This window comes from Onychostruthus taczanowskii, unplaced genomic scaffold (genome assembly GCF_017590055.1).
Source record: "Onychostruthus taczanowskii isolate IOZ18803 unplaced genomic scaffold, ASM1759005v1 scaffold112, whole genome shotgun sequence".
In the NCBI taxonomy this organism is placed as follows: Eukaryota; Metazoa; Chordata; class Aves; order Passeriformes; family Passeridae; genus Onychostruthus; species Onychostruthus taczanowskii.
Genome location: NW_024497852.1, coordinates 1,659,220 through 1,679,178, shown reverse-complemented (window position 1 = coordinate 1,679,178; position 19,959 = coordinate 1,659,220). Strand labels below are relative to the sequence as shown.

The 19,959-nt window shown below is 47.0% G+C and overlaps 2 protein-coding genes across 3 annotated transcripts in view; one reads left to right on the top strand and one right to left on the bottom strand.

Moving 5' to 3' along the window:
* The window catches only part of TPM4 (tropomyosin 4), an 8,660-nt gene extending 6,554 nt beyond the window's left edge, over nt 1-2,106 (bottom strand). Inside the window, exon 1 of one of the 2 annotated variants that reach the window (XM_041426227.1) lies at nt 1,740-2,106. In XM_041426227.1, the coding sequence (XP_041282161.1) occupies nt 1,740-1,853 (114 nt within the window). In that variant the 5' untranslated portion in view covers nt 1,854-2,106. The remainder of the gene's footprint in view (nt 1-1,739) is intronic. The other variant, XM_041426220.1, reaches the window with a different exon arrangement.
* A 10,228-nt stretch (nt 2,107-12,334) lies between these two features.
* On the top strand, nt 12,335-19,483 carry LOC121347447 (putative ubiquitin domain-containing protein TINCR). The gene is made up of 2 exons (XM_041426106.1): nt 12,335-12,605; nt 19,405-19,483. Exons 1-2 carry the CDS (start codon nt 12,346-12,348, stop codon nt 19,406-19,408), a joined length of 264 nt encoding a protein of 87 aa, XP_041282040.1. The 5' UTR covers nt 12,335-12,345; the 3' UTR covers nt 19,409-19,483.
* Nucleotides 19,484-19,959: the final 476 nt, after the last annotated feature.

The following is a 19,959-nucleotide window of genomic DNA, read 5'->3' as shown; positions in this document are numbered from 1 at the left end:
TTGTTTCCCCTTTTTTTTTTTTTTTTTTTTTTTTTTTTTTTTTTTTTTTTTTTTTTTTTTTTTGACACCCTGCAGCAGTTTTGCAGCATAATTATAGATGCTTTTAAATTTTGTCCTTTTAGTGTTTGTTGTAACACTATTACCTGGTGATTTTTCAGGAAACTATTCAATTCCTGTACAGCTGAAAAAAATTAGTGGTCCTTCCTTAATGATCTTTGTGTGTGCTTCAGCACACTTCCACCCAAGCGAGGTACTCTGGACGTGGGAGGGAACAGGGCTGGCCTGGCTCTAGGCGGGACTCGCTGACCTCGGAGGTCCCTTCCATCCTGGATTATTCTCCGACCGTGGCCCGACACGATAAGCTCCCCTGCACGATGAGGCTCAGACTCCTCCATACCATATAAATCCATATTGTTCACTAGAATGGTGCTATTTATAACCTGCTGGGAGGCTGTTCAGTGACAAACTGTCTCATGCTCCCTGAAGAATTCATGTTATCAAAGGCCTGCTGCTGATAAGGGTGGCCCTGCAAGCCCATCTGCTTCATCCTTTGATTTGCAACACAAAACAGCTCAGTCTGTTGAGACAGTGATTTATCCATTTAGCTCCACCTTCACAGAAATTTACTCTATGAAAACAGTTTGTATTTTGGTGTACTTCCTTCATTTTAGGTTCACTGATAGTTTTACAGACATTTTTGGTAGCGTGCTATTCTGGAATGTTGTCATGTTGCAGAGAACAACCAGACAGTGTGAGAGAACTGCAAACCTTGCTGGGATGTTCTAACAGAGGGACACTGAGCAGCATGAAGCAGATGCTGGCTTTGTGTATGAATATTAAAGTAACTATTTGAGTACTGTGCCCACATTAAAAAAAGAAGCTGAAAATTTTGAGACAATTCAGAAAAGAGGAGTAAGATCAAAGATTTATTTTTCTAAAGAAGAAGAACTATTAGGCCAGATGAATGCTTATAACATATTAGAGCAGTGTGGAAGATGTAGAAGCAGCCAAATTTAGAAAACGTAAAAAGGAAATAGGTGGTACTTTTACAAGAAGTGCTGTAAAAACTTGAATGCACTCAGCTAACATTTCAAGATTATTCTGGAAATACTGAAGCTCAAATAGGAGAGAGACCCCAGAATAAAGACATTGAAAAGCAAAACAATATGAAAATGTTATCATTAGAATTCAGTTAAAAGAACAGCATTCAAATTAAGATACTTTCCATTATTCTTGACACAAAAAACAAGAGAACATATCTCCTGTTGAGTCTCAGCTGGTACCTCTAAGGGGCACTCTCTGCACCAAGAACTTGAAGTGAACTTTATTAATTCATTTCAAGGAGAGGCTTAATTAATGTTTAGACACAGCCAACTCTATTAGCACTAGTCCTACAGGTGTCAGGGTTTACAGCTTTGATTTTAAATATGTAAAGGCCTTTTGCATGGAATCAAGGCATGGGAATTTTAGGACAATTATGTAAGATTCAAGAAAACTTAGACAAAGTACTGTTAATAATCTGTGGATGATGTTAATTTTGGAAAGACTGAGATGGCTGAAAAGTTACAGCCTAGTTGTGGCTGCAGAAGCGTGACAAAAAGGCAAAAAACTTCAAAAGGAGATTAACAGAAAACTGACTTCAAATTATTTTGCTTTCTGAATCAGAACATTGCCACACAGTATTTTGTTACACTTATTTCCACAGCACACACACAGCCAGTGATTTTATTTCCACTTACCTGCTTGCATTTGTCCTCAGCTGCCTTCTTATCCGTCTCAGCCTGCTCTGCTCTGTCAATGGCATTCTCCTTGTCTAACTTCAACATCTGCATCTTTTTCTTGATAGCTTCCATTTTTGCTCAAGGACAGGCTGGATCTGTCTCACAACTAAAAGAATCTTATTATTAAAATTTTAGACTTTTAAGAGCTTGGACAGAGAAAGAAGTGGTACCCAGGCAAGTCACAGGGAAAATGAGCTACAAGTGGTTTTAGAGAGCTTTAAACCCAGAGCCCCCTGGACAAAACCCAGATCTATTGGCCTCTTCTCCGGTGCTCCATCCACAGCCTTTCTAAGGAATGAGCTGGAACAGACTCACTAGAGGAATCTTCCCCACTCCATCTCCTTATTTGGGTCCTGTTTTCTTAAAGAGAAAACTGTTTCCATTTTTAAGCTTCTGACAGAAGCAAAAGTGTTGACATATGAACACATGCTTGAAGAAAAGCTGATTAGCTCCCCTTTGTGTGTGCAGAGCAATTAACCAATCCAGCAGATCTTGGGGATGGCCTGCCTTCCTGGAATAAAGGCGTAAGGCTGATGAAGGGAAGGATCTCTTTACATTACTCCAAAATAAATCCAGACATAAAATAAATAATTTTTTAAAAATTTATGCTTAAGAGGTGGCTAAATTTAAGTTATAAAAAGATGCAGGATAGGAGACAGCAGTGGTTTTTGCTGTAAAAATAAGCACTGGTGTTAAGGAACTAGCTATAATGTGTGATAGTATAACACATAACAGAACTCAAATTTAGATGTCAAGTTCAGGCTCAAGGCAAACTCAGTGAGTTTGAGTGCCTGTCCTTGAAATTTCCCTCACTAAATATTTGGGGAACCGAACAACACGTGAAGTTGCAGTCTGATGAGCACCGTAAATTATTCTTTCTGCTGTATGAAGCAGTCACCTTCACTCTGTCAGGGAAGAGCAGGCTCTGGGGAGGACAGGAGTATCTCCACTGACAGAGGACACCAAGCAGAGCATCCAACAGCCCCAGAACGAGCTCTGCTTCCTTTTGCAGCTCTATTAAACATGTGCCCAAAACCATTGAATCCCTTCACCAGCTCTTGCTGAGCCTCACAGCCCCACACAGCCTTGTCCTGACTGCTCTGATGTTCTGATATTCAGATGTATGGCACCTTCCAGGGCAGCCTGGCAGCACTGACTTTGCTACCCTGGCACCTGCACAAAGCCATGGAATATACTGAGACGGGTCCCACAGGGGTCATCGAGTCCGACTCCTGGCTCTGCACAGATAGCCCAACAATCCCACCCTGTGCCTGAGAGCGTTGCCCAAACACTCCTGGAGCTCTGGGGCCTTGGGTCCGTTCCCTGGGCAATATGGCCCAGCCACCCTCTGGGGAAGAGCCTTTTCCTGATATCCACCCTTCACATTCCCCGGTTCTTTCCCCAGTCCAGGTCCCGCTGGGCACACGCTGCCCCTTCCCTGCTCAGTTCTGCCGTGCTCTGCTCTCTGCAGCCCCATCACTCACAGCCCGCAGCCCCTCCGCCCAAGCATCCCAGCCATGAGGGCACCAGGCCCAGAACCTCCCCATCCTCTGGGGCTGAGCTGGCACAGCACTGAAAGGCGTTTGGGAGAGACTGTTAAGGAAAAATCTGCACTTTATTGATCTAAACATGATGGTAGAGTGTCGACACCAAGTCGACACCAGCACAATGCCGGTGGCTGGGATAGAGTTAATTTCCTTCCCAGTGGCTGGTATGGGGGTGTATTTTGGATTTGTTGGGAACACAGGGCTGAGAATATAGTGATGCTTTTGTTATTGCTGAGCTTGCACAGAGCCAAGGCCTTTCCTGCCACTTACAGGACCATGCTGGGGAGGGGCTGAGGGTGCCCGAGAGACTGGGAGGGGACACAGGCAGGATATTCCAGACAGTCTGATATCACTCAGGATATAAACAGGGAGAAGGAGGAACAAATGGGGGACTTTTGGAGTGATGGCATTTGTTTTCCCATGTCACCATTCCATGGGATGGGACCCTGTTCTCCTTTGTTTTCCCTATTAAACTTTCTTTCAACCCAGGAGTTCTCCAGCTTTTACCCTTCTGATTCTGATTCTGGTCGTGGGCGAGCAAGTGAGTGGCTACGTGGTGCTTGGCAGCCAGCTGGGGTTAAAGCACGACAACGATCTTTGTTGTTGTTTAAATCAAAATTAATTAATTTTACGAAAACCCAGCCCGCCCCGCACCCCAAGATGGCTGCCGGGAGCCCTCAGGGGCGGTGCTGAGGCGGTGCCAAGATGGCGGCGCCGCGGACTGCGGCTCCCGGCGGGCTGTGGGGATGGGCGCGCCCCGCCCGGCCGGGCACCGCCAGCGGCGGGGCTGCTTCTTTTGTGTGCTTATTTTACCCGTTCTTATTCTTCTTCTTTTTTTGTTTGTTTGTTTTTGTTTTAGTATTTTAAAAAATCTGAATTATTAACAGCTCTAGGTTCAGTGTTAGCTTGGAAACCAGTGCTGGCACTTGGTATGCGCCTGTATCCCTCTGAACGCCTCACAAAATTAAATGTGCTTTTTCCAGGTACCTCTGCAGCAAGGTGGCCCCCGGGCATTTTTTTTTTTTTTTTTAGTCCAATTCCAATGACTTTTAAGCTATTCTGTGATTTGAACAGTGGAAGGTAAAATCATATAGGGCCTCAGTCTGGAGCAGGTTTAAGGCGTAGGGGTGAAGCACTGTATTATCAGTGTTTCCAGACCTTGAGAAATGTCATGACAGCCCAACAAACCACGCAAATCACAGTTATTTGCACTTCTCCTCACCCTCCTGCGTGGGGTTTGCTGGTGGAGGGCAGCAGAGGCTCTGCAGGGGTTTGGGGGTGAAAACCCAGGGAGCCGAGCATGGCCCCGTGCTGTGAGCACAGGGTGAGCGCAGGACCCCACCAGATTTCCTGGGGACAAATTACACCTTTAATAACTTTCCTCAGCTGGCTGCAGCCCCGTGGTCCAGCTCACACTGCTGCTGGCTGTGTTTTGCGGCTCCTTCAGGGCTTCCTTCCCTCGGTCATGCCGCTGCTGCCATCCTGCCTTCAGAGGCTGTTTTGCCTCGTGGTCCTGCATGCCACGAGGCTGGATGTGCCACAGGCTCTCTGACTCACAGGAGCAAGTTTTGGGGTGTTGTTTGAAGAGACAAGGGAGGGCAGCGGAGTGGGAAGGACTCTGTTAGCCCTGTTTGACCCAGCCCGTGTAGGAACTTGTGGAGTGGAGGCTGAATAAGGCTGTGCGTGCTGCTCCTTGGGACAACAGCTGCTTGTACCCTTAGGTGTGCATTTTGAGCTGTTCCTGTGGCTGCTCTCACAGCCTCTTCATAATTTCTATGATTGAGAGAAGCACAAGTGGTTTTCCAGTCAGCTCACCAGCCCCCTTCCTGCCACAGGCTCAGGCAGGCTTGGATTCAGGGCTGGGGAAGCAAACACCAAACAAGATTCTTTTTCCTTTCTACTTCAACTGCAGGAAGGTAATTTTTCTAATCAACACTGTTGCATGACTCAGAGCCACATTTAGAAAGGAACATCAAGAAACATGTCACCCTCTGCAGCCCTTCAACCAAGTACATGCCCTTCTTCCTTTCCCTGCTTCACAAACTGCAGAGAAGCACCTGGAGAATTCAGTGATGATAATCCTGTCAGTCCCACAGCCTCTGGTTTTCATTAGCTTGGGAACCAGCGAGCAACCAAGAGAGAAAGAAGAGCACTCTAAACCATTTCTCTTTTTTTTTTTTTGGTTTGTTTCAGGCAGGCAGGAAGGTGCTTTACAGGCTGTAAGAATTCCTTTGTTTTTCCTTTTCTTTCTGAGGGATTGTTTGGGCTGAGCAAAGCTTGGCAAGGTTGGTGTGTAAATATGAGAGGATACCAGAAGGAAATTAAGTTGGATTGTTGGAGAGTGTGCTCATTCCTTTGGCAGCAGGCTGCATGGGAAGCTTGTCACAGCAGGCATCTGAGCAGACTGGGGTGGTCGGACCTGTGGCCTGCAGTCTGGCAGGTCTCAACATTTTCTCTGCCGTCAATCCCTACTCCTTTTTTTGTGGCCCAGCAGTTAACTGAGACCTAAAACATGGCCCATTTCTCTAGCTGGGAAAAACAGACACTTTATATTCCCCAGTTTCTCCTGCAGCTCCTTCTCTGCTCCAAACTTTGGTCATAAAAGATCTCCTTCCTCTCTTTCACACTGATTGAGCTCCAGCTCCTCATATACAAAGCTGCATGTATCAAGGCTAGAAGCAATTCAAAGCAGAAGAAAGAAGCTGTTGTCAACCCTTTACCAAATTCCTTCATTTTACTAACATAAGTATGTCCTAACAATCCACTCTCTTGTAAATTTTCTGTTGTAGAAACTACACAATATGGTGTCTATCAGTAGAAAAGACTGAACATCAAACTTGTCTCTTCCTGACATTTCCTTTTAAATGACAAGATGTGTAAACCCTCACATCTCAGTGAGTTTTTTGCTCTGTGGGTTCTCCCTCCACCCTTCTCAGTGTGTGTGCCAGTACCAACCTGAAATACATTCTCATTTTGTATCCACTACTGACCACAGATGAGCACTGGGCTGAGCGTGGTGAAAACAGGAGATCTGCTTTTACTGTGCCTCGATCCAAGGGAAATCTACCTCTTTTCTTTAATAGTCCCAGTTACCTGCATTTCCCAGCAGGATCTTGGAACACCTGAGATAATGATTTTACACTGTTTTGAATAGGATGGCAGAATTCACTCGATACCTGAAATACACACCTCCTTGGGAAGCCTGTCTCACTGCCAGCATTAGAAGAACAGGGTAGAGCAGAAGAAAGCAAATGCCACCCTGAATCCATGCTGATATTTCTGGCTAATACAGAATGGAGAGGAACCTAGAAAAGAAGGAATCGGCAGCCTCTACCAGAAGATTTTGGCTGCCCTGCTTTTCTCTGGACTCCTCTTCATCGGCGAGACCTTTCAGCTGCAGAGGCAGGGTTTGCATTTAGAGCACAGGACTATCCCTGTGGGCCACCTCCTCCTTGTTTTTACTGCTCCAGCCCCTTGCTGGGCCCCAGCCAATGCTCCAAGCTCTGCCTTGCCGTTAGATGGCAATGCAGATCCACAGATTCCCTCTCTTCCTCGAGCCTCTGGAAAATGATGGTGCTGCAGCTGGAATGGCTCATAGAGCCTCAAATATTCTATTTCCGCTCATCTCACTTCTGAAGACTGAGGCACCTGAGTTTGTTTTGCCTGAAAGAAAAGGAGCTGGCTGCCTGGGATGGCAGCTCCTCTGAGTCCCCAGTGGCACAAGCGTTCTCTCTCTCTCCATCCAGGCCCTCCTTTGTGTGCAGAGCTTTGGGTTTTTTTTTTGCTCTTCCATCAGTTAACTCATTTGTCTTTTGTTTTGCTGTTTCCACCATCATTTTGTTGTCTTGCTTTTTTCTCAGGTTATAGCCAACCCTCTCGGGTGAGTGAGTCATGGGCTGCCTCAGGCCAAAGCCCAAGGATACAGACTTCTTCTGAGGGTCATGGATCTCCCATCTGGGAAGTTATAAAGAACTGCAGTGAGAAATAGCTACCACCACAAAATGCTTTCCTTCATATCAATTTTTCAGTTTTTCCATTGTCTGCACTTGACTGGTTCATTTAACTTGTGCATTACCAGGGGTTTTTTCCTTCGCATTGCCTTTTCCACCAGAAAATGTCACCAACTCACATCCAACTTTTGCTCAGAACACTTGCACGTTCATTTGTGTTCCAAACCCAGGCAGGTTTTCTCCTTCAAAACTAAATATAAATACTTTTTTTTTAATTCCTGGAGCCTGTTTGAAGTTCAATTGCATGCCAAACAGTCCACCAGCTCCTAGTAGTGCAATATTTTTGCTGGGCAGCTGGCCAGAGCAGTTGTGGGGTCTTTTGGAATCTGATTTGGATACTTGCAGCAGGATCTGCTTTACGTGGTGACTTCAGCTGTGTTACTGGCAGAAATCCTCATTTGTAGCAGAAAGAATGGCAGTACCATCTTTTTTTTTTAAATCTATTATTCTGGTGGAGCAGATGGAGAGCTCCTGAGTGTGGCTTAGAACAGGGCAGGAAGATGTTGACTCTTTCCCCTGTGCCAGGCAAGGATGGGAGGCTGGGGCTCTGCTTGACAGTCATACCTCACGCATTAAAGTAAGCACCTTCCAGCTTTTCTGGATTTAAAATGTCTAAACAAAGAGGATTTTGTCTTAATCCCCAGGAGAAGTGCTCCTCTATCACAGAAAGGCTCTTTTTTCCTGGTGCACAGAAGTTCCCAGTGTTCCTAAGCCCTCTTGCAGATGTGAGCAGTGTGCTGCAGATAAGTTGTATCAGGAGGAAGCCTTATCGCTTGGGCTTACATATTTTGTCCTTATCCGTTGGACTCTTAAAAAGCTGTTGCATTTAATTACTCATTTCTCAAAGCATTTATTAATCATTTATTATCTCTTTGTTCATTTGCTGGAGATGTAACTTGACATCTAAAGTGAGCCCAGTCATTTCATAACCGAGCACATCTCAGGAGGATAGAAGCACTGAGTGATAGGAAGGGCCTTACTCATCGTGGCACGTGGTGGTACAGCTCTCATTGGGGCCTCTGGTACTTCAGAAATATAAATACCAGTGCCTTAAGCTGCCCCATCACCTGAGATATCTGAGGCACCGAATAATTAGGTGACAGCTGCATATTGGACTGAGGATTATAACCTTGTTTTAGCACTGTTAAGCCTGCACAGCTGTTCACTATGAATGAACCTTTCCCAGCACCTGGTTTGGGTGTCAGAGCTCACAGTGCTGCAGCCTTCCCTCTGCACCTTTGGTTAACAGAGCAGGAGAACAGCATTTGGCTTGAGAATGTGCCCACCAGCTGAACTGAGTCTTTTTGGGAATCTGACAAAAAGCCCCTCTTTAGTACCTGGTGTGGTAGAACTGCAGGTGAAGTCTGGTCAGCCTGAGCACGGTGGTCACCTCTCATGCTTCATCCCCTGCTCTCTCTCTGCTTCCAAACACAACGTGTCCCCAAAGAGACACCAGAGGAGAATCCTCAGGGTTCAGCACTACTGACCACAAGTCCTGGCATCAGAGGGCTCAGGGAACAGCAAAGGGTCTGCCTTGGCAGAATGACAGCACTGGCTGAGTGATTTCCTCAAAGACTTACAGGTTCTGCCAGGGGAATCAGCATCAGATTTCTCCCAGATGTTTCAGTTTCCTTGTGACTGCTACCAGAATATAAAGAAACCTTTATTTCCTGGTAGCAAGAAACCTTTATTTCCATATTGAAACCTTTATTTCCTCATCAAAACCTTTATTTTGTTATTGAGCAGCATCCCACATCTCTGTTGCCCTTTTCAAGGAGAGCAGCACAGCAAACAGCAAAACAGCCACTGTCAAGCAACCAACCCCACCAAAACCCCACCTGCCTAAGGAATGAATGTCTCTATTCTGTCATTATGAGAAGAAGTCATAAGGCCCAAGATCATCCCAAACATCTTGAGATATCTTACCAAAGCACCTAATTCAGGCAGGTGTTTCTCTTTTTCTCTAGTCAATGGAGTAAGGAAGCTCTGAGAACAGAAAAAGAGACATTTTATAAATGCTGTTGCTTTATTTCTTCTGTCCGTAAAAAAATCACAGCCCACCTGGGTTTTAAATTGCTTTTCAGGCTTTCCTAATGAATGTCTCTGAATATTTGCATGTCTTTTGTTTGCCCTCAATATGGGGAAAAGCTTAAGTCAACAAGTTTTTATTTGATTTGTAAATAATGCCAGAGTGACACTTTATTACAGATTCCCAGAACTCCGACTCCATGTCTTATCCTCCAGATATGACATACCAGAGACATCACCAGAGACAGGCTGCCAGGTGCAGACTAGGGGACAAAAATTAAAATAATTTTGAGGAAAGACCATCTAGAACTTTACCCTATACCTCTGTTTAGCCTACAAACCATCAGGAGCTGGTGAAATAATTGCTTTGGACAGATAATAAAACATCCTCAAGCAAAACTAAGGTATTTAATATACTGCTCCAGTAATTTTCCCTTATTTCTGCTGTCCTTTTGCTTTTAATAGTGGTTTAATGAAAAATCCAGAATTAATTGAAACTGGCATTAGGCATTCACGTGTTCCGTGAGGATTTCATTGCTTCAATATTTCATAAGCTGACTTCACTGCTATGCTTCTCCTTATCCTGCTTTCATAGGCCAGGGTATCGTCCCTTTTCATAAAATGAAGGGTCCCAATGTGGACAGATGGGGGTACATGAGGAAAGTTTGCAACCACATCATAGGCAAAGAAATAAAAATAATAGCTGCTTTCTTCCTGCCACCATCCCCCCCTTTCTCTGTAATGATTTGCATCTGAGCCTTGATGGGAAAGAGCTGTCCTAAAAATAAACAGGATCTGTCTGAAAGGTGTCTGAGGGAGGTATTTGGCAACTGTCAGGCTGTCACGTATGCTGGAGGGATGGAGCTGATGGACTCCTGACACCAGACAGGCTCTGCTGAAGTGAGAATGCCTTATGCTCCCCTTGGCACTCACTGGGCAGAGTCTGCTGGCCAGAGCTGTCAGACCACGGTGTGTCTGGGGCCTGTTCCAGGTCTGGCTGCCCTCAATGAGAGGCTGCCCTTGCATGGCTCTGGGAGTTGGATCAGACCCTTGCTTTACCCCTGAGACTCTGGCTTTACTCCAGGGAAGACGTTTGGCTCCCTAGGTGAATGTCACCCCAATGGGGAAGGAATCACCAGCCCTGGGCTTGAGGGTCTCTGCAGGTCTCTGAAAATGAGACCCCTCACTGAGGTACTGGGATATGGGGACCAGAGCCTGACCTTTTGCCTTTTCTGGGCTTTAACAGCTTTATCCTTCAGTTTCTCCATCTCCAATAGGGGTAGTGTTGTTCTGTCTTCAAGGTTATTGGCATATTTGTAAATCCAGGCATCCTTAGCTGCTCCCAAACCATGACTGTGCTGAACGCAGTTCCTGTTTCCCACAAGGTGCTTAGAGAACATGTGTTACACCACACTGCAGTCATGAGGTGAGTAAACACAAACGCCAAGGCTGGCATGACTCATCTCACGCCTTTGCAGCAACTCAGTGGCAGAGCAAGGACCCAAGAATCCCAGACCCCACCAAAACAATCATACCTTGGGAGTGACCCAAGCTGGAAAGAAATGCTGCAATGGAGCTTCAGTTCTTCTCAACTGCACAGGGAAATCTCCACTGCCCGTGGCTGTGGTGCAAGTGAAGATGTTTGCTGCTGTTCTTGGCAGAGACGTAATGTGCAGGGGAGGGAAAAGGGAGGTGTGGAGGAAAGGTGGAATCCTCCTTGTTCCCCCATGGGAGAATGGACACTTCTCTTATTCTCAATGGCAGCTGACTGCTGCCTTATCTGAAAATCAGACTTTTGTTATCTGCTGGGCAAGAGCAGCTCCTCTTTAGTGAAGAGCAGACCCTGAACTCAACAGTCTTGCAGTACTTTGGTCTGAAAATACTGGTCTATGTTAAGAAGAATGGACGAGGGAATTAAAGCCTGTAATACGGGCTGCAGAAAAGTTACCTACAAGATAAGAGGGTGACTTGATCTTTTTGAGAAAAAGAGCAAAAAAGGCTTCCTTATCTTCATGGTGTTTGCTCTGAAGTATCATCTTGTGACTGCCAGAGTCTGCCTTGTAGGATCAGTCAATTACAGCCTGTGGCTGACATCAACTCCTTCCTTTCAGAGGTGGCATTGCATTTCCCAAAGTGTGGCTGGTTCCTCTTGGCACTTCAAGGTCTCTGTGCTACCTGTTTGTGCCTGCAGCCTGTGGTGCTGATCTCTGACGTGCTGCACAGGATACCCAGCCCTGCAATTAGACAGGGTCTGAAAGGAAGAGGAAATCAAGACAATGAACCATGGAGGACTCATGTGAGTCAATATCAGATGTATGGGGGTTTGATGAGTGAGTGAGTGAGTCCTATCCCTTCTGGAGGGTCCCAGATTGTTTGTGAGCAGCAACAGCGCAGATCTCCTGGGGGAATCTGCACTGCAGTGATGAGAGTTGTTCACACAGCCAGGCTCTAGCTCATCAGGGTGCTGTGGCTCTCCTCTGTGAGGAATTTGTCACTATGCAGCTGTACTTCTCTTCATTAAAGTGGCCATGTTAAATAGCTGTGAGGTTGCTAAATGCCTGCTTTGCTAACTGATCTTCTCCCCAGCTGGCAGCTTTTTAGAGCAGGAGACACGAGGTTGCTAAACCATTCATTTCTGACATGCACCCACGTTTCTAATGTCTGTGGAGATCTGGCTTTAAAAGTCCTCTGCCAGCCATTGGAATGAAGAGCACTTCGTGAAGACACTGTAATTATGATGGGATTTAGGGGTGTGTGGAAATGATTCATGGAGACGTTTCCCAGCCAGCAGGCTCATGGAGCCAGGTGAGCTCTTCCCTGGTATGTGAAGCATGCAGCGTGGCAACTGGGAGAAACAGGTTTGGCAGGACGTTTTAAGCTGCTTGCAGCAGCCAGCCTCTTCAGAGCCACGTCCCTGCTTTGCTGATCTCCCAGCTGGATGCTCTGCTCTGCCACACTGGCCCTGCTGAGCTGGAGGGGATGGACACGCTGCGCAGGAGCCTGTCTCGATGGAAGAGGTACCACATCAAGGTGCACCTGGCCGATGAGGACCTGATGATGCCCCTGACCGTCAGGCCCAGGGACACGGTGATGGACCTGCGGGCTCTCTTGGTCCGGGAGGGCATCACTTCCTGGAAGAAGACATTTTATTACAACTCCAGGCAGCTCGAGGAGCATGAGACCCTCAAAGAAGCCAACATCCAGAACGGTTCTGTCCTCCTCCTGGTCAGCAATAAAAGGTAGGCAAGGAGCTCGTCTGCCGTGGGGGTGGTGCAAAGGAAGGGGCACACTTGCTGTGTCTCAGCCCCTTGGGACACTTTCGTGTCGGGGTTTGTGGAAGTAAGACCAGGAACTCAAATCCTGCCATTTCCAGCAGGATTGAGGCTCCAGGCTCTTCAAATCCAGACATGTGCTGTGAAATAAGCAGCTCAGAGGAGGTTGCTGGTTGCTGCTGCCTGTCCTGTCTCTGGTCAGGTCTTGTTTTCCTGGATATGCGGCCAAGCACAGAGAGAGAAACATGACAAGAAAAAGGGCAGAGGAGACTGTGCAACATGGGAGTGTCTGGGAACCTCTCTCTTGTCCTGTTGTGCCTGTCTCTCCCTGGTTCTTTGTGGTAAGCACTTTCTGCAGGTTTTTGGGGGTGGCACAGTCCTTGTGACACGAGGAGTGCTGCCAGCCACCAGCTTACAGCAGAGCACGAGCAGGGTGGACAGGGATGGCAAGAGGCTGCAGCTGCCCAAAATGTGTCTGATTCACAGCAGAAAGTACAGTGAGACTAGAGACTCCCAGGAGAGCCAGGGCATGGGAGATCAATCACGGCAAGCACTGTGTTCTAGTGGGGATGAAAGCTGAGATAATGGACCTTGGACTCACTGGCCCACAGGACAGTTTTGATTCAGTGTGGTGAATTTATGCCCACCCGCACTGTCTTTCCTAAAGCCGGGTTGTTGCTGCCAGCATGATTAATTCTGTGAAGCATTTTGGGGATACTGGGTAGAAGAGGTATGTTGTGGGTATGTGGTGTCTAATTCATCTTTCTAAATCCCGAGCCCTCTGAGTTATGTGTCTATGCTGATCAGTTTCCTCTGCAGAAAACCCTGCACTAAAGACTTCAGTTCTTGATTATATCCCACATACTGGAATGGTCCTATTTTCCAGTCCAGAGGCAGCTTGAAATCTCACACAAAGAAGATTTAATAAAGCGTTTCCTTTCAGAGCTCAGCCAGACACAGGAGATTTCACATCACTCAGCTAACTGCAAACCCCAAGTCACCCACGGCCCTTTTCTCCAACATCTCATTTCAGTTCTCTGATTAACTTGGCTCAGCTCCTCCTTTTCACCTGGTTTTTAATGGCAGAAGCACTTCTATTTGTTGTTGTTTCCAGTATTTATTTTCCTAATTTTTACAGTCTGAATTTTTGAAAGTTAAAAAGGATTTGGAGGGTCTGAGTGGATGGAGTGCACATACTGATGTTTCCATAGTGTGCTGTGCACCTTCCCACACGCTGCAGAAGCAGGGTGTAACTGCAGCAATGCAAAACTCACCATGAGATCCTGCCCTGGTGTGCTGAGTTCAGAGGGCCCAGCTGAAGTCACTGGCCATTTTTGAAAATCGAGAGCCTGTTGCTCAAGGTCCCAGCTCAATTTTTGTGAGTACATTAAAAACGAAGTGGTATTTCTAATATTTTTCTCCATGGATTTCCTGCTAACCTTCCTGGTTCCTAGAGTAGCACCTTTGGCCAATCTCCCATTGCTTTTTCCAGGGCTGGGTGCAATGTGGGAAGTGCCCAGTCTCTACCTGAAGTCATGTCTCCTTGATTTTTTTTTTACATAAAGGATTAATGGGTTGTGCCTCACCCACTCCCAAAGGCATTTTTGTAAATGCCCAGATACTGGGGACACATTTCTCCAAAGGTTCATGGGGTGACTGAGCTGTGGTAGGATAGTTCCCTTAGATATTTCTGCCATGTGTGGCTAGGCAGTCCTGGGCTGAGGGCAGTTGTGACTCAGAACCTTGCCAGGTCTCCAGCACAGAGAGCTTTTGGAGGATTTTAGATGCCTGTCTCTCACTGCCACTGCAACTTAGGAAATGTAGAGTGGGAGAAGGCTGCATTGGAGCTGAGATTACAGTACAATTTGAGTCTTAAGATCACTCAAGCAGATCTTTAGGTACTATAAATCCATGTTGCACCAGTAGTGTCTTTGGAAATACACCAGTGTGTATCAGCTGGGCAACAGTGAATAACCATGGGGACTGTAACAAGAGTAGCCCCTGCACTGTTGGGACTGTCTGTGAGCCACAGGAGCAGAGAGAATAGTGAAAACATGGTGCTGCATTTGGCCAGCAGTCCTGAAGATTTAAGAGTTGGTTTTAGTGTTTCACCAACTCAGTGAAGTTTGGAGCCCTCCCCATCTACTTCCTCATCTCTCCCTGAAAATCTTAAAGTCTCCTACTTGCTCTTGTGTACCGAGGTACCAGCCAAACAGAGCACTATTAATTCCAAAAGTGGAGTTGCTGTGATTGCCAGGGTCTGCAGCTCAGTGTCGTGCCTATAAATATTAATGGTCACTCTGCATGCTGTGTGTTCCTCCGATGGGCTCACGGGACAGTTTGCTTTGAACCAGAGAAAACATGAAAATGACCCTATTTTTCATCCTCCCCTCCCTGCCTAATGCCTTTGTAGATAATTGGCATTTAGCAAAGGCCAAGTCAGCATTTCCACTTCTTGCTCGTACTTTCTGGGGTTTGTAACTTAGTCATAAAAATTCACTTAAGGCGGCAGCTTGGCAGGAAAGGGATCAGCATACCAGCTAATGCTGAAAATTTATTTAGACCTTAATGTTTAAAAGTTCGAGCAAGCCATTTAGAGATCAGTCAACATGACCTCTCACATGGGAAAACACATGGGCTGGCCAGAACTGCAAATATCACATCCACCTAGGATGCAATTCCCCTTTGTGCAGAGCCTGTTAATCACATTACTGACTGAAATTGCAATCCTGTTGCAGTAGAGGCTGAGAAAAGAACTCGCTCAAAACCAGTTTCTGCCCTAGAGAGTGACATATTACAATAACACGGTTTGCCAGTGGGTAAAGCAGGCAGAGCAGGAGTTGAGATGGGAATGAACACGCAGAGAAATGCCCCAGCTCAGTGGCCACGGGCCAGCATGTGGTGTTGGAGCCATCAGTGCCTAACAGGAGACCAGCAGTGGGTCTTGGCACGGGCAGAACAGCCACCCAGCATGGATGCAAAGGCACCCAGGGGCGTGCCATAGGCTGTCCCAGAGGCCCAAGCACGATCAGTGCTGGGCCACACCACAGCAGAACCCGTTTGGCTCGCTCTGGAGGCAGGGCCAGAGCCAGGAGCTGCTCAGCTGGTCCGGCGCTGCCGTGGGAGTGCTGAGACTGCCGTGACTCCTCCTGAATTTGTCTGCTGCAGCGAGCTGCTCGGGAGCTCCCTGCTGGCTGCACTGGAGCACCAGTGAACAGGATGTGGATGCAGCAGCCTGGGCAGAGAGAAAGCTAGACTAAGTTTTCCCACGAATCGGCCTGGGAGACTTTAGGGAGCTGGAGAGAAAGAATTCTAAACAATCTGCACCTGGTGTTTTGTAATAAGCTCCTTTGCCCATAAGGTTTTTACAAATGGTGTCTTGTTAATTAGCCAGTCATGTGAAATGTATTGATTAAACGATGAGGCAGGTCCACCTGTATTGAGCAGGGTGTAAAAGGAGCAGTTTCACTAAAGTCAGGGCTTTGAGCCTCTTAGCCTTCTGGCCTGGACTCTGTGATAAGGGACACAGTCTGACCTGGGCTGGGCAGTGGCACATGCAATTAGCTGCTCCTTGCTGATCGTTTATTGGCTGTGTTTGGATGTTCAGTGGGAGGTGGAGGAACATTGCCTTGAACTGGTGAATCCACTGCTTAACCCATGGGCTGTTTCAAGCAGAGGATGTCAGTGGCTGATCCAGAGTGATCCCTAGACATGCCCAGTGTGCCTGTCACTGCCTGCTCCTAGGGATGTACAGTTCCAGCTGGATTTGTATGTGGTATAAGCACAAGCATGTTGTCAGAGCCTTTGCTCTTGGTTCCAGGCTCCTCTCCTGCAGTCACTCAGGCAAGGTCTGTGCTGATAAATTAAGCAATGCCTGGACTTCTCTCTGTTACAATGATGGAGTATTGCACAGCAAATTTTGGCTCAGTCCAGGTGCATTTCAGAAGCCAGCACGGGCCAAGGACTGCTCCTTGTGGGATGCCTGGATGGGTCCACACAGGTTTGGAGAGTGAGAATTTAATAGGAAAACCTTGGCCATTCTGTGCCAGCTGTCCTCTAAATGCAGGAGAATGTCCCAGGCACATTTGATTTACTGGCACAGACTCAGGCACAGGACATGTGTCCCCTTTTGGAAGCTGGGGCTCATTGAGGCCAGGCAGCTTTTCTCAGCATATATGGCTTGCCTGGAGAATGGAGTTCAGGAAGTCATTGGTGAATAGGTTAAATAAAGTAGACGCCAGCACTGAGTTCAGCAGAAGTCTATTATCTGGAATCTATTGGTGTTGATTTTCTGGCCTGGAGCCACCTGAAAGCATCTATCTCAGGGCATTAGCTCAGTTACCATAACAACTCATCCAGGAAAAACTCCTGACAGCTCCAAGAGCAGAGCAAGGTCCCACGTTGTATATCAGAGCCACTCTTAGGTCAAAAGAAGCATGTCCAGGTTCCTCCCTCTCCTGCAATCCAGCCTTAGTGTCCTCTGTGAGTGCCAGTCCTTATAGAAGCTTTGACATGCTTGGGAGCCTGTTCTATTCTTCAGAGGCTGCTCAGTCTGGTTTTCCAAAGGTCCATCCACTCAAGGATGGATATTTTACCTCCTGCCAGAATAACAAACCCATCCATCCTCAGGGAGCCCATTGCATTCCCTTCTTGGCATTCAGTTTAGAATATCTGATTTTTTTGGAACTGTAAATGAAAACTGTGAGTGAGCCAGTTGCACAAGGTCCAGTTTAGCTGATGCTAAACTCCTGCCTATGTTTGGCTCCATGGAGACACAAGGAGCAATGACAGGCACTCAGCAGTGGCTCACTCCACACCTCCATCACTCTCCTATCAGCCCTGCCCCTGTCACTGGAATTGCCTGGGATGCAGTCACCAAGCACAGCAGGTGATGTTGGGCCTCTAGAAACAAAAAAAACTGTAATGGGATCTCCACAGTTTGACCCTGAAGTAAGTTTTTACTCTGAGTTTCAGCGTGGCTTTGTGAAGCCTGCTCTTTGCACTGACCCTCCCGCTCCTGCGGTTGCTCAGCAATTACTCCTCAGCATGGAGGGGAGACTTTTCACCCCCATCCCACTCCTCCAGCCTTGCCCTGTTTAGCTGAGGCCTAGCAGCAGGCTCTGAGGCATCTCGCAGAAGGATAACGATCCTTTAAATAGCACTGGGAGTCTCTCTGCTCAGGGAGAACTAATTAAGTTCTTCAGTACATGCTTAGACATATGCTGACCTGGTATGGCCTTAACAGGTCTGCTTCCACCTACCAGATAAATAATACTGCCTTAAAAATATCCTCCCAGAGATGTGTTACTGAGGCAACAGCCAGGTGGGGGGCTGACTACATCTCAGTGGCTGAAGGTAGCATTTATGTGTATTATTCACGGGCCAAGCTCTCTTCTGGTGTCCTCAGTTAAGTGATTTTTAAGTTCTGAAAGCATTAGTGCAGTTACCTCTGTTGACACCTCACAGCACACAGGTCAGACAGTCACACCTGTGTTTAGCTCGTTTACTTATTGTTCAGCCCAAGAAGCTCATTTAACAAAAACTCAGGGTTGCAGCGACAGAGAACGTGGTCCACAGGGTTTGATTCCTCCCTGTGCAGTTGCATGGGACTGCAGCAGATGAAACTGAGCTAATATGTTCCCCAGGGCTCTGTCTTGGTTCTAGGCAAAGAATTAATGAATGGGAAGTACATCCTAACGTAGGTTTCTTTCTGGTGTGATATGGCCCAGCTTACTGGACTTCTCTGCAGTTGTGCTGATTTATATCAGGTGAGGATTTTGGGATAAATCCCCCCTCCTGTGTCATGGTGTTTTATGGGACAGATGTGCTACAGGGTGGGCTCACAGCAAACCCTTGGCTATCAAAATCCCCTGAAATTTCAAGGGAAGAAAGTGCTGAAATATGAATCCTGCTCTGGGTTTTACAGAAAACCCTACCAGAGACTGATATCAGCATCACTAGACTTTGCTAGAACACAGCAAAAGCTCCCACCTCACAGACTCTGAAATTCTCTAAGATCTGATGAAATATTTGCAGCACAGGCTCAGTTTCTTGTCGTAAAATGAAAACATAATTGCAAACAGCAATTCACAGGAGTCAAAAGCCTCAGCCCTGCTCTTAGTTGCAGTCCAAGGTGGGATAATGAGCTCTCCAGGCAAATCCCAGTCCCAAAGAGGTACCCCTACAAACTTTGAGCTTTAGGCTCTGTTCTGGAGACCCCAGGGGATAGCACTGGGTGATTTCTAAGGGTTTTCAGAAGAGTAACTTAGAAAAGAATTCTACTTTGCTAAGTTCAGGCCTTCTGTGGAGGCTCTGGACCCCTGTCAGAAGATGTTGCTAGACCCACAACCCCAGAAAGGCACCATTTAGTGCTAATGCCTCAGGGTGAGTGTGTTGAGAGCAGTTCAAACTCTTACTGCAGACATTCTCAAAGTGCTCCTAAAGCTACAGACTGCCCTTGTTCTAAGATGAAAAATGGATTTCCAGGAGCAGGCTCTAAAGAGGAAGAGCCTTGCTTATCAGAAAAAGTCTTCCAGACAGTTGTGGATTACCTGAAGGAGGGTGAAGGCATCTTCTGTGAAAGGATAAACAGGTTTGAAAGGCTGCAAGTGGCTTATTCTCAGTTATGTAGTGTGATTGAAGAACAGAACCAGCCAGAGGATGAGCTTTACGTTCCCCACATGTCAGGGTGAGTGCCTGCTTGGGCAAATGCCATTTCTGATTGCATCTCTGTAGTGCTCCAAGTATTTGCCTCTTTCTTATTCAGATAATGCCAAAGAGCACAGCCAAAGCCATGAGGGACGGCGAGTGTGACAAGGGCTGAAGGGAAGCAGATGGAAGAGAGCTGGCCCACGGAAAGGCAGCCTGGCCACCAGTGTTGGTAAGTCCCTCCCTGCAGGCCAGCTCAAGGACTGTTCAGAAAGCAGCTCCAAGTGTTTCCAGCATGGTGCCCGTGAATAATGAACCCAAACAAAACAACAAATAGTGTTTCCTCATCAGCGTGCCATGTGGACCCAGCTGCCAACGGAGGAGTGTGCTGAGGCTGACTCAGCTCCTGAGAGCCATGGATCAGTGAAATGCCCAGGAAAGGGGATTTCTGCCTGGGCAACGGAGCAACAAGGAGCTGAGGTGGACTTTGCTTAGGGCCCAGATGGGGACATGGGACGTCCCAGCCTCCTGCTGGCTCCTTCTCAGGATTCTGCAGTAAGTTGCTGCTCTTGGCTTTTGTTTTCCTACATGTAAGTGTGAGATAATTCTTTTTTCCTTTCAGCCTGACCATCCAGGTGTAAATGACTCTGGTTATGGTCTGTCTGGGCTCCAG